The sequence below is a fragment of the Aspergillus saccharolyticus genome, assembly GCF_003184585.1.
Source record: "Aspergillus saccharolyticus JOP 1030-1 unplaced genomic scaffold BP01scaffold_53, whole genome shotgun sequence".
Taxonomy (NCBI): Eukaryota; Fungi; Ascomycota; class Eurotiomycetes; order Eurotiales; family Aspergillaceae; genus Aspergillus; species Aspergillus saccharolyticus.
In genome coordinates this window covers 38,645-51,962 of record NW_020290663.1, presented here as the reverse complement: position 1 = coordinate 51,962, position 13,318 = coordinate 38,645, and the positions used below count along the sequence as shown (strand labels likewise).

The window sequence follows — 13,318 nt, the reverse complement described above, 5'->3', positions numbered from 1 at the left end:
CTGTTCTACTCCCGTAACCATCCGGCCGAGGGCATCTACCCCAGCGCAACACTCCCCCCTTCCCAGGCAAGTATTCTGTACGTCGTCCGCATGCATCTGCATCTCGAATCGACCAGTTCCACATTCTCATCGGCGATTACCCCAGGCCAACCCACCTCGATCTCCTAGCCCAACTGAACTCAGGAGCCTAGCTGTCCATTCCGTCTGGAACTTTAATGGTGCTTCTCGCCGTGGTGACCGTGATGCTCATCCTTGAGAAAGACAGCCTCGTAGGCGCAGTATCCTGCGAACGCGACGGTCGCGATGCCGAGACCCGGGAAGAGGGTCTTGAAGCGGTTGAAGCGGCTGAAGGGGCCGGTGTAGCGCCAGGTCTCACTATTTTCCCAGACGGGTCAGTTATATGGTTGGGAGATAGATATAGTGGTTTGTAGACAGTGCAGTGATTTGTCAACAGAGACATATTGCCAATTGGGAAAAGGACGTACTAGCGAGCCCAAGGGTCTTGCTTGGCCCAAACTGACTGGGGGTGGGCGGCGCGCTTGAATTCGTTGATGTCGAAGCCGGTGGGATGGCGGGCCATTGTGCTGGATTTGAGGGGGGAGTTGGATGAGTAGGTGAGTGGGATTGAATCGGCGGTGTCCGCAGGGTGTGAGGGGACAATTTGCAGGCGCAGGAGGTGGGGTGTTAATCTGTAGGTGTAGTTGAAGCTGTAACCATTGCACACTCAAGACTCAAGTGAGAGAAGTCGGTCTTGGCACGCTAAACCGGAATGGGCCGGGGATGGAAAGGACGGAGGTTCTGAGCTGGTGAGGTCGTTCTGCTTCCGTTGTCCGCCTTGGACATCTCTCTCTCACCTCGAACTCCCCTCTCTCTTCCGCAAAAAAGGCCCGATCCTCACTCATCCTTCACCACCACCACTCGCCTCGCTCGTGTCTCGCTCCTCTTTGCTAAGCTCTGGCTTTCGCTTGTGACTTCATTACACCTACTCGTTCAGTGCACCTCAATTTATGACGCTAGCTCAATCCCCCGTGTCCTCTCGATAATGCCACCTCCTGTCGGCAGATACGGGCCTGCTGGCCTCGGCGCTTCATCATATACCCACTTACAGCAGGCCCATCTTCAACAACAACACCAGCAAGCCGCCGCCGTCGCCGCGCAACAACAGCAACAGCAGCAGCAGCAACAACAACAACAACAACATCATCCCGCCCATGCCCAGTCCGCCAACGCCGCCCTTCCGCCGCCCTCCCTCGGCGGTCACCCCGGTTTCGCCGCCGGGATCCCAAACACCAACATCAACCCATTCACCCTGTCCGGCTCCGGCATTGCAAACGGCATCTCCGTGGCAGCTCTGGCGGGAGGCGCTGCGGATGCAGGCGGCACGGGGCTCGCCAGCCATGCCGCTCAGATGGGATTCGCCCGGGGCGCGCAGATGCAACAACAGCAATTACATCAGGCTCATGACGGCCGGCTGGCGCTCGAGTCCAAGGCCGCCGGCGCTGTGAAGACTCGGATTCGTGACGTCTGGAGTCACAACCTGGCTCAGGAGATGGCGATCTTGCGGCAGTTTGTGGAGAAATACCCGTACATCAGCATGGTAAGACGCTTCCTCTACCGCTTCAGTATGTGGCCGGGACGACGTTCGATCGCTCCCTGCGCCGGAGGGGTGTGCAAGCTAACACACCGTCCAAGGACACCGAGTTTCCTGGCATTGTCGCACGTCCGATCGGAGCGTTCACAAACAAAGCAGACTACCACTACCAAACCCTCCGGTGTAACGTCGACCTTCTCAAAATGATCCAACTCGGCATCACCCTGTTTTCGGCCGAGGGCGAGGTCCCGCCCCCCAACGCCACCGACACCAATGGCCAGCCCCTCGGCAACAGCCTCGTTCCCGCCCCTTGCACATGGCAGTTCAACTTCCGGTTCTCGTTGGAGGAGGATATGTACGCGCAGGAGTCGACGGCGATGCTGGCCAAGGCGGGGATTGACTTTACGATGCACGAGAAGAACGGCATCGATCCGTTCGAGTTCGGCGCGCTCCTGATCAGCTCGGGGCTGGTCCTGCTGGACGACGTGCACTGGGTCTCGTTCCACTCCGGCTACGATTTCGGCTACCTGATGAAGATCATGCTCTGCAAGCCGCTACCGGAGAATGAGGAGGAGTTCCACAAGCTGCTGAACATCTTCTTCCCCTCGCTCTACGATATTAAGTACCTGATGAAGCACGCCGGGCGCAACCAGGCGGTGAACGACACCCCGCTCACGCAGGCCGCGGCGCAGATTCTCACCAACTTGGGCCAAAAGTCGGGTCTGCAGGACATTGCAGACGAGCTGGGCGTCAAGCGGGTGGGAATTGCCCACCAGGCCGGATCGGACTCCCTCGTCACCGGCGAGATCTACTGGAAGATGCGCCAGCTCGTCTTTGGCGGCACCATCGACGACTCGAAATACTCCGGGCAAATCTGGGGCCTGAACGGCCAGATGCCAGCACTGCTGTACCACATGCAACCGCACCAAACCCCGAATCTCAATGGAGCCACCATCTACTCGGCCACTGGTACCCCCAGCACCCCTAACGCTGGTCACATCGGCGGTAGTCAAACGCCTCATACCTTGACTCCCGGTGGTACGGGCGGCGTACTGGCCCAATTCCAAGCGGCCAAATCCTGAGCTTCTGACCGTGCCCCGGATCGTCGGATTGACTGTCCCCTTGCGTTCAGGCTTTCGATTTTAGGTGCGCAGAGCTTACGACTGCCTTTGCCGACCTCCTCTACCTTTTCCTTCTCTCCCTCCCGTTCTGTATAGGAACCTACTGCGGCCCCCGTATCCCGTCACCCATTGAACCGTGTCTTCCCGGGGTGTTTCCAGTTTGCGTGGTTTTGAATCTGCGCTGTCTGTTTGGGCTTAAGCTTATCAAGCTGGTTATCTCTCGGGTGTTCTGCTTGTTTGTCGCTGGTCTGGGCTGGCGGACAGGATGGGTCCTATCCGATTTGATGGATGTACATAGCATGTGGCATCGGTTGTGTTTTCTTGGTGCATTGTCCTTGTTCGTTTGTCGTTAGTTCTCGGTTCGTCCATGGAGTTCATCGCCTGAAATGCCTTCGTATAGCCTTGGAGGTGGGGTTTCTGCACGGGTGTATGGTGTTCTTCTACGGCTGGAATATGATCGATTTTCTTTTTGATGACCCAGTGTGGGGTGGCATTTCCACTGCTTATTTTTTTATTTATTTTTTTTTGGTGTAGGATGCGATGCGATACCCGAGATCGGCATTTTATCATTGCGCGTAGGGAGATTGAGTTGGAGTTGTAGACAGAATTACTCACAAAGTACGATATGTGCCACTTGACGGGTTGCCACTTTAGACTGATAGGTGGGGTGGACTGGAGTGAGGGGAAGCGACAGTTGCTGAGTGTGTACTCTGTACGGAGTACTCTGTGGTTACCCTGTACTCTGTACTAGTAAGTTATTAATAAGTTAGTCAATCGGGTAAAGGTATGCGAACCCCAGGGTCTCCAGCTCTGGCGGGCCCAGCTTCTCATTGCCGCATTTGGCGGCCTCGGCCACATATCGGACGCTAGTCTGAATCAGGCAAAGGGATCCGGGCGTGGATTTTATCGCCCATCCGTGCGGCAGATGCCAAGTGCTCATCCCATCATCACCTTATCGGATTCATCGATAGCTGCCATCCACTCAATGCAGCTGCCATTTGACACCCTGCTTTATAAAATCCAGGGATGTCCCCGTTCATCGCAGCAGCAGAAACAGAGTCGCACAAGATTGCTGGCTGGTTGTGTCTGTGTCTGCCAAGTTCAAAGCATCATCCGCCGCGATAAGTTACCGACTCTACTACTCCGCACTATACTAGATATATAGTTACCCTCCCTCGATTTGGGGCCCGCCAAACACCCCACGAATTTCACGAATCCTCTCCTTTCAGCAGCAAACATCACATCATGGTTCTCGACCGTCTGCAACAATTGGCTCATCATGTCAAGGCCACCGCGCCTCCTCCTCACCCCCTCGACCCCCTCTCGACCGCTGAAATAGATACTGCGGTGGCTCTCATCCGCAAAGAGCATGGCAAAGTCAACTTCAATGCTGTCACGCTCTACGAGCCCCGCAAGGCCGAGATGATGGCCTGGTTGGCGGATCCCCAGAAGACGCCTCGTCCCACCCGTATGGCAGATATTGTTGCCATTGCGCCCGGCGGCAAGGTCTACGATGGCATCGTCGATCTGGAGAAGGAGAAGGTCGTCGAGTGGAAGCACACTCCCGGCGTGCAGCCTCTGATCACAATGGAGGATCTGCAGGAGGTTGAGTCCATCGTCCGCAAGGATCCTAAGGTTATCGAGCAGTGTGCTATCGTCGGTATCCCCAAGGAAGATATGCACAAGGTTTACTGCGACCGTGAGTCAACTTCTATCATTTGATGGTTCTATGCTGATAAGACCTAGCTTGGACCATCGGATACGATGAGCGCTTCGGCGCCGACGTCCGTCTGCAGCAGGCGCTCATGTACTACCGTCCCCACATCGATGACTCTCAGTACACATTCCCCTTGGACTTCTGCCCGATTTTCAACGCGGAGACGAAGGAGGTCATTCACATTGATATCCCTCCCGTGCGACGACCGATCAGCAGGGCCGCCCCTAACAACTACGACGTGGCCTCCATTGAGAAGGACGGTGGCTTCCGCACAGACATCAAGCCCATTCACATTACCCAGCCTGAAGGCGTTTCATTCAACGTCAACGGACGCATCATTGACTGGCAAAACTGGAACATCCACGTCGGGTTCAACTACCGCGAGGGTATCGTGCTCAATAACATCACCTTCAATGACAAGGGCAACGTCCGCCCGGTCTTCTACCGTCTCTCCCTGGCGGAGATGGTCGTCCCCTACGGTAACCCGGAGCACCCGCACCAGCGCAAGCACGCCTTCGATCTCGGCGAGTACGGCGGTGGCTATATGACCAACAGTCTCTCGCTCGGCTGCGACTGCAAGGGCGCCATCCACTACATGGACGCGGCCTTTGTCAACCGCGCGGGCGCTAGCACGATTGTCAAGAACGCCATCTGCATCCACGAAGAGGACAACGGCATCCTCTTCAAGCACACCGACTTCCGCGACGAGTCGGTCATCGTGACCCGCGCCCGTAAGCTGATCATCTCGCACATCTTCACCGCTGCCAACTACGAGTACTGCGTGTACTGGATCTTCCACCAGGACGGCACCGTGCAGTTGGACATCAAGCTGACAGGCATCCTGAACACCTATGCGATGAACCCCGGCGAGGACACCCAGGGCTGGGGCACCGAGGTCTACCCGGGGGTCAACGCGCACAACCACCAGCACCTGTTCTGCCTGCGCGTGGACGCCAACATCGACGGGCCCAACAACACCGTCTTCCAGGTCGACGCCGTGCGGGGACCCGGCGAGGTCGGCAGCGCCGAGAACAAGTACGGCAACGCATTCTACGCCCAGAAGACCAAGTTCCGCACCCCGCGCGAGGCCATGTCGGATTACGACGGCAACACCAGCCGCACCTGGGAGATCGCCAACACCAACAAGCTGCATCCGTACAGCAAGAAGCCGGTGACATACAAGCTGGTCAGCCGGGAGGTGCCGCCTCTGCTGCCCAAGGAGGGTAGCTTGGTTTGGAAGCGCGCTGGGTTCGCTCGCCATGCTGTGCATGTGACCAAATGTAGTTTCCCCTCTAGCTGTGTTTTTACTCCCATTGACAAACTTGCTAATCCGTCAACAGACTCGGACGACCAAATCCACCCCGCAGGCCGCCACGTTCCCCAGACCTCGGGCGAGCCCTCCATGGGTCTGCCCGCCTGGATTGAAGATGCCGGCGCCGACAGCTCCATCGAGAATACCGACATCGTCCTCTGGCACACTTTCGGGCTGACCCACTTCCCCGCGCCGGAGGACTACCCGATCATGCCTGCAGAGCCGATGACGTTGCTCCTCCGGCCTAGACACTTCTTCGCGCGCAACCCGGCACTGGATGTGCCGCCGAGCTACGCCCGGACGCCGTCGCAGATTGCTTCGGATTCTTGTGGCTGTGCGTGCAAGAAGAGCGATGGATCGAGTGTGCAGGTTTAATTGAGGAGTGAATGTGGGGATGGGGGTATAATGTGAATTTCTTGTATTCTTGTATATATCTTTAGGATTTTCATTGGACTTTTCGATGTTTATTGATTGACTCCAGGGGTGCTTGAATAGTAGGGCTATCACTTTGTAGGGTATTCACTTATCGGGCTATCGACTCGTAGGGCGATGCACATGATCCTACTCGAAAGTAGTTGCCGATTGTCGTGACCAGCTCCGGCTTCTATGTGACCTCGTTTTGGTAGGAATTCAAGGAACAATGATTCTCTGGGTTGGCCCTTCACTGCTTTTACCGCCATTCATCCATTCAATCAGCGACAAACGAGTGAAGGGTTTCTCCGCACAGCCTCGACCTCAAGCTTAAATACAGCCTCTTCTCCCTCCCCTTTTCTTCTTCCTCTTCCTTTCATCGACTTCATTCTCTTCCTTTTCTTTATTATCGTGTTTGATTATTCTTCCCATCATCTTCCTCTTCCTCCTCATCATCACCACCCATCTCCATCGGCTTTCCTATAATCATTCTCATCAGTCCTGATTAACTCCATGTTGTATACTCCTACTATCCTGTTCTACGGTCATCATACACCAAGATCAACTATCTCATCAGCTTTTTTATAACAAATCTCCATCAATCCTGAATGGTCTCATTTTCTCTTTTCCTACTCCCTATTCCCACTGTCACCATCCACCATCCTCGCTTCTCTATCAGCTTCCTACAATCTTATTCTCTACTATTCCTAACAGGCTCATCTTCTGTATTACCCCGGATTCCTTCCACCGTCATCAATCACCATCATCCGTTCTCTCCATCAACTTTGACATCAGCTTACTATATCAGCCGTGAATAGCTGCATCATCTGCATTCCTTCCTACTAACCTTTTCATTGTCATCATCCACCATCATCACTCCATCATTTCATCTGAATCCCTTTTGTCAAACATTCCCACATTCAGCGCATCTTTCGCCCCACCCACATCTTTTTGAAGAGATCACCCCAATCTGCCAACCTTGGAAGAGAGTCATGAACCTCGCTCAGTGTCGTGAGTGTCACTGCTTGCCAATCCGTCAGCGACTGAATCATGCATGGTTTGTCTCGGCCTGCCAATCTACGGCCAATCCAATACAGGGATGGAGCTCCACTAGGAGGAAATGGGACCTACCAAGACATTGGCTAGCCTTCCGTCACTTTCACTCCGCATCGTCCGTTTAATCACTGTCTAGACATGTTCTGGGCCTCGATGACTGCTCGGTTTTATGATAGTCGAAAACGAGCCCTGACCCTCACAAGGAACCCTGACTCGCCATCAGGAAGTCTGAGTGAATCTGCCGATATTGATACACTGATATCATCCGAATCGATGATTGACCACTTCCCAGATCACTATAGCCATCTCTACCTACCACTTCCACGACCATGGTTACCACCAATATGACTCAAATCAGCGCTAGCCCTAAGCAAGAGTCGCCCATCACACGAGCAGCAGACTGCACCTCTCCCCCGCTTGAGGAGGTTTTCACTGACAGTGAAAAGACATCATGATGACTTTCCCATCAGACTATCGAAGACGGTATTAGTAGCTTTTGTGAAGGTTTGACATACGATGAGGTGAACAATATATACTGGGACGACAATGTCCTGTATTCTTTCATTCCTGCTTAGTGGTCCTATTGACGACATACTTCCGGCAAATGATGTCCATTTACCTGATGTCCTTTGGGTATGGCATTGGGTTTATACGTCTATTACCTGCTCCTGGAGAAGCTGAAAGGCGCGGGCAAGAGTTAGCCCCTGATCATAGCTGTCTTGCAAAGCCTTTGAGATTCTGGTACTAACTGTTTGTCGCTGTGTCTCCTAGATAAACAGACTTGTGACTGACCATGCTAGACTCCACGCCTAGCCGCCGCCTCCAGGAGCTCCTCTAGGAGCCCCTAAAGAACCTTGCTATCTACGAGATTTTGTCTGATGCGAGTGAGGTCCAAGTCTGAAAATTCAGAAGACGTGGTCTCCGAAATCGGCGCACAACTGTACAGGAATTTGCAGAATCTCTTCCATCTAAGCGACCTATGAAGCTGCACCTTCAGGTCCTTGGATCTTCTTGTTAAAATGGATAAAGCTACAGTATGTGGTGGGATTTATCTAGATTTCAAGATGTCACGAATCAGCGATTCTTTGATCTTTGCTGAATTTTGCAAACGCGTCCGTCCAAGTTGACTCGGACACTGGCAGTCCCGGTCAAGGTGGAAGAGGCACTGGTATGTGGTTTGCTTCCTGTGTGCTTTGGCGGTGCGCTGACTCTTTTTCTGAGATTCTAGTATCCTCCTCAGGTAATCATACTTCAGGATAGCGAAAGCTCACAACGGGGCAGAATGTTGGTTCCTGGTTACATGGAATGTATTCTCGTCTGAACCTGCAGCAAGAATATGTTATACGAAATGCAGGCCTATCCTCGGTAGCAAATTTGGCGCTATGGCTGGTTTCGAGTACCGTTCGGCGGGTGACACACCCACGATCTTTTCGACTGCCATCCTTTCGTTGACACCTGATTCAGCGTCGACGGACTTGCATTACACGCGAATGATTGACGGAACCTGACAGGCACCTGAGCTTTGACTACCTTGGGGTCCCGTGGTGCGGTGGTTAAACCCTCCAAAGTCAATTGTGCGGTGTTATGGCCGGTTGCTCTGTGGTCATGCCCGTTCATGGAGGATATTACTTATCCAGACATGAAACAAAAAGGAAAAGCGGAACACACACAGCTGAGCTTTGTCTTCAGTCTGGCGCTGCGAAGATTCAAGGAACACTTGATTCATAGCAGTGCTCAGACTCGCGAGCCTGTCCCCTCTTCTGCGGGGACAGGAGCAGGAAAACGAGAGATTCCTTCGAATGCTTTGGTTGATCAAGCTCTACCAGACCAATAAGCAGGTTCCCGGCCCTGTAAATTGTGCGAGATCGAAATTCCTGCCTGCAAAACCGAGACATTAATCGAGAACAAGATATACCACCGGCCCCGCTGTGGCTGGAATCCCGGTGATTTCATCACAACACCACTAAGGAAAACACCGAAGGCCCCTGAAAGAGTAAGGTGTTATCAAGAAGAGGAACGTTCTCCTCTGTTCCCATATTCCTCTTCAGCTTTAGCTGCGGGAACCCGGCGGCTGTTTTGCGACGCTCTTGCTGAGAATCAGTCGTTGAAAGGTATGTACGACGTAGACAGGAGCCTGCGTTCAACGCGCCGCAGGACGCTTGCTTCCGTTCACAGTCCTGATGACCTTATAACTATCACGGGGATACAAGTATGGTACCACGCTCGACTTCGAGTTACGGCCCGTTGCGTCCATAGTGCCGTTACAAAGCGGAGCACCACACAATGCAGCTCGATAGATGCGCAGTTGAAGTTTCCCAGCTTCGTTCAAGTGTTTGCAGGCTCAAGTCGGAGACCGGGCGCTCATCGCTCTCTACTGCCGCGACCAGTCCAGTCCAGCGTGGCAATCTGGTTGTGCACAGGCCAAATGTGTTGGCTGCGTCCACTACCTATGGGACGTGGGTTCGCGCGCCGCCCCCTCTCGCGAGGGGTATACCCATGGCTATATGGAATACTCAAGGAATAGTGAATTGGGACGCCGCCGAATCCGTGGGCCTGGCCCCTCTGATCCTCCCAGGACTCCCACCTTGGCCAGGACAACAGCTCCTGTCGGGTCGCGAGCGACGCTGGATAGCGCAACCGGTTTTGCGATCCATCTCGTTCACGGGATGGAATGCGTGGGCCCAGCTAGAAATCCATGCCCAGCTCCGCGAGGATATCCTTATACCTTGAACTGATTAGTTATCTCCTCACGACCAGATGTGCACTATGTATTGCGATTCGTCTGGCGGTAGAGTGTTTGCGGTATGTATGTCTGCGGTAAAGAGCAGAAGTACCATAATTGTCTACATCCCTAGTCACAAGATATGCTCCTTGGAGTAGTGTTTGGTCTGTCCCGGCTTCTGTCCTTGCGGGTAAGTGCTGCGGCCCGTTCGCGATACTCTAACCTGGACGATGTGGAGTGGCGTTGTGTATCTCGTCTAGCTTTGCTTTTTGTCCGATCGACGAAAACGTCGCTGGCCAACAAATTGACACGATTGACCTCGCCTTGCCCACAACGAGTTCGATGCAGTTACCGGCAAACATACAAGCGCATTGCTGGTGACAACGCTCACATCAGGAGGACCCAGGCTGCTAACGTCCTGCTTTCCGGAGTATCCCAAAACACAGAGTCTGGTCCGACTAGAGACTTGACATGATTTTGCTCGCGGCCTGTTACTCATGAAACACAGCCAAAAACTACAATGCACAGGGGCGCATCCTCATTAGCTTCCAGCCTAAAAGCACAACCGCGACTCCTATAGATTAGTTGTTGCTCAACTTGAACCCGCGCCAAAAGACGTTGACCCTTACTTGCGTCAGTACAACGAAGCACCGGCGGTTGAAGAAGATATCCAAACCGGTGCTGGTGCAAAGTACGAGGTTGATTATATTCTAGCATCACGACCTGCAAGAGGCAGACCACGCGAGGGCGAAATCAGCAGAACTAAGTACCTGGTACGTCATACTGAATACGGTGCAGAGAACGACTAATGGGCGAATGAAAGAGACCTCGGTGCTGAGGAGTTGTCAAAAGAATTCGAACACGCAGAGTAGTTTTGCGTTTGTATTTCTACGATATTCACTTGACATAGCTACTTGTCTCCCACACTCACCCTTTCCGATTCATTCAACCGCATTCTCTTGTTCCGACCCTGTTTCCCACATTACTTGTCTTTCCCCCTCTTGTTTTTATGTTATAGAGTCCTTTTTGAGTTTGTTTTTCAACAAGGTCCGATGTGGTGTAATGGCTAACATCGCTGTCTCTCACACAGCAGCTCGGGGTTCGATTCCCCGCATCGGAGTTCATTCTTTTGTCCTGGTTTCTTTTTCTCTCTGTTGAGATTAGGATGTGGTGGGTGTGGGGATTTTTTCCCTCGGCTCGGGACCGCATTGGGATGAAGAAGCCGGATCGGGTAGGCAGTCAGCGTCCACCGGGACTCGGCATGCCGAACTATAATGTGCATGTGTCTTCTCCTCGGCAGGTTTGTCTCTGAAAGAACTCTCTTCCCTGCAACACCATCGACCCAAAAAGATTCATCCGTGAAATTGCAGCTTTTCGCCATATTTCGATGCTCTACTCAGAGTTCAGAGAGGAATACCGGCGGCTGAACACCACTACCCGATGATGAACCAACATACAGGTCCCGCGCCATAAACTGGCGGGATGACGCCCCTCCGCACACGATAGTATTGTACACTGGGAGCCTACGCGATCAAGGATCACTTGGATATGATCATTCCAGACATCTTGTCGGCGAATCAAAATGGCCAGACAGTCTACTCTTCGCCCGCTGGCCGACCACCCGTTTACTCCCGTCTCTCTGTGGTGCCTGAAGTGCTTACGCACTTCGGTGAAGAACTATGACCCCTCTGAGGGGAAGAATTTCGCGACTGGCTGCGTTTTTGACGCGGCGTCCTCGGTGAAGTGCCGGCAATGCGCCGGTAGAAAGTCGAACTGCATTCCGGTATGTTCTTCTTCCCAGCTCAATTCTGTACTTTGTTTTCCCTTACTATTTTTCGGTGCGCGAACTGAACATTGCCTAGGTGGCTGCGGGAATGTTGGGAAACGGTGTCGATCTTGCCGCAATCCTCAGAGTGGGCCGATTTCTTCTTCGCCGAGGAGAGTGAGGAAATTTGGGACTTGTTCTTGCGGTCCGTGGTGGGCTGCGCCGCGGCTGCGTTGGCGGGCAAATTCGCGGACGCCGAAAAGGCACATCGGGTGGAGCATCAGACGTCCGCCGCAACAAAGAAGGCTATGGCGGTGAGTGCAATAACAACACGATAGAGACTCGCTGACAGTTCACTAGAAATTCCAAAAGTATTGCCGTCCGGGCCGTGTACTTGCCAATTGAGCATTAGCCATCAGGGGAGCAAGTGACTCTTCGTCTTATATCTCATATGTGTGTTGGATGTGACCGCCGACAAACCACAAGAAATCTCCACCGAGGGATTCTCCTGCACGTCCAGGAAAGAAGACACCAAGGAAAACGAGCAGAATAACGCACCTTTTTCTCCTCGTTTCACTTCGGGAGCGAAACGCAATATGTCTGCAACAGATGAGCACCATGAAATAGTCAATGCATCGTCTCTTTGTCCGAACTGGTCAAGACAGAAGCCATTTCCACATCTCATGCTGCCTGCCGATAATATGAACTCGAATACCACCCGACTGGTTCGATGGGAGAGAGAGAACTGTGAGGAGTGTGGAAATGTTCCGCATGTTAAGCCCAAGTTAACAAATGCCAGAGGATACAGGGCGAAGTAACAAAGCGCTACGTGTTCCCGGACTTTATGGAGAAAGATACCCAGCAAGTTCAGTGCTGATCATGTGGTGACTTACTGCGGGAGAATAATACGCAGAGCAGATGCCACAATCTCAAAGGGGTCGAAGTACGCTTTCGAGTGCAAGTGCAACCACTGCACGGACAACGACTCTGCTTTACCGTCCTCACTATCTTCACTTCACCTTCTCTTCATCGCTGCCTCAAGCTTGCCTTCGCTGGCGCTCACGACATTGATAAGAACAGTACCTTGCGATCCGGGCTGCGAATCATGCGTGTTACATTGACCTACGATGATACAGGTCTATTCCTGGTGACAGTGCTGCCGCCTGGCTCGAGCTGGACGCGTGGCTACCTGAGATTCTACGCACACAGGACACGGTTCAGGTGACTCAGGCTCGCTGCATATATTTGCTTGCTCAGGCAATAATCTCTCACCTCGGCCGGCTTATCTATGCACAACAGTCGACAATATGGACTTGATCAGCTCCGACAAGATCTGGTTTTGGGCTGCACGTCTCTAGTACAAGAACAAACCATGACTGTGCCCAACTATGACCGAGGAATAGAAAATTGTCCACGGGCGATTAACATATCACTATGCTCTGATGTCGGTCAGTTCTCTATTGAGCGAGTTATAGCTCAGATCTTTTTCTAGCGAAAAGATGTGAACGAAATCGTTTACGTGAATCCATACAGAGAATCCATACAGAGTGTCTGGAATGACTAGCACTGTCGTCAAAGAGAGAGACTGAGACCAGGAGAGTCTCAGTTCACATGCCTGAATTC

The 13,318-nt window shown here is 52.9% G+C and overlaps 6 protein-coding genes and 1 non-coding gene across 7 annotated transcripts; 5 read left to right on the top strand and 2 right to left on the bottom strand.

Moving 5' to 3' along the window:
- Positions 1-63: 63 nt before the first annotated feature.
- BP01DRAFT_187802 (NADH dehydrogenase [ubiquinone] 1 beta subcomplex subunit 3) lies at positions 64-692 on the bottom strand. The gene is made up of 2 exons (XM_025570915.1): positions 486-692; positions 64-375 (listed from the first exon to the last, which is right to left on the bottom strand). The coding sequence occupies exons 1-2, from the start codon at positions 578-580 to the stop codon at positions 213-215; spliced, it is 258 nt and encodes an 85-aa protein (XP_025427043.1). The 5' UTR covers positions 581-692; the 3' UTR covers positions 64-212.
- Positions 693-1,042: 350 nt separating this feature from the next.
- Positions 1,043-2,673, top strand: BP01DRAFT_377329 (CCR4-NOT core DEDD family RNase subunit POP2; the record flags this gene model as incomplete). Its single annotated transcript, XM_025577005.1, has 2 exons — positions 1,043-1,597; positions 1,693-2,673. 2 exons carry the CDS (start codon positions 1,043-1,045, stop codon positions 2,671-2,673), a joined length of 1,536 nt encoding a protein of 511 aa, XP_025427042.1.
- A 126-nt stretch (positions 2,674-2,799) lies between these two features.
- Positions 2,800-3,405, bottom strand: BP01DRAFT_187790 (uncharacterized protein). The gene has a single exon (XM_025570914.1). It carries the CDS (start codon positions 3,280-3,282, stop codon positions 2,926-2,928), a length of 357 nt encoding a protein of 118 aa, XP_025427041.1. The 5' UTR covers positions 3,283-3,405; the 3' UTR covers positions 2,800-2,925.
- Positions 3,406-3,679: 274 nt separating this feature from the next.
- BP01DRAFT_349967 (peroxisomal copper amine oxidase) lies at positions 3,680-6,201 on the top strand. The gene is made up of 3 exons (XM_025573773.1): positions 3,680-4,411; positions 4,459-5,709; positions 5,770-6,201. The coding sequence occupies exons 1-3, from the start codon at positions 3,958-3,960 to the stop codon at positions 6,114-6,116; spliced, it is 2,052 nt and encodes a 683-aa protein (XP_025427040.1). The 5' UTR covers positions 3,680-3,957; the 3' UTR covers positions 6,117-6,201.
- Positions 6,202-9,491: 3,290 nt separating this feature from the next.
- On the top strand, positions 9,492-9,938 carry BP01DRAFT_386747 (uncharacterized protein; the record flags this gene model as incomplete). The annotated part of the gene is made up of 1 exon (XM_025577688.1): positions 9,492-9,938. One exon carries the CDS (start codon positions 9,492-9,494, stop codon positions 9,936-9,938), a length of 447 nt encoding a protein of 148 aa, XP_025427039.1.
- Positions 9,939-10,978: 1,040 nt separating this feature from the next.
- BP01DRAFT_t300 lies at positions 10,979-11,050 on the top strand. Its single transcript has one exon. It is a non-coding gene; the product is annotated as a tRNA-Glu (tRNA).
- A 462-nt stretch (positions 11,051-11,512) lies between these two features.
- Positions 11,513-12,100, top strand: BP01DRAFT_386746 (uncharacterized protein; the record flags this gene model as incomplete). The annotated part of the gene is made up of 3 exons (XM_025577687.1): positions 11,513-11,673; positions 11,793-12,009; positions 12,056-12,100. 3 exons carry the CDS (start codon positions 11,513-11,515, stop codon positions 12,098-12,100), a joined length of 423 nt encoding a protein of 140 aa, XP_025427038.1.
- Between the last annotated feature and the right edge of the window lie 1,218 nt (positions 12,101-13,318).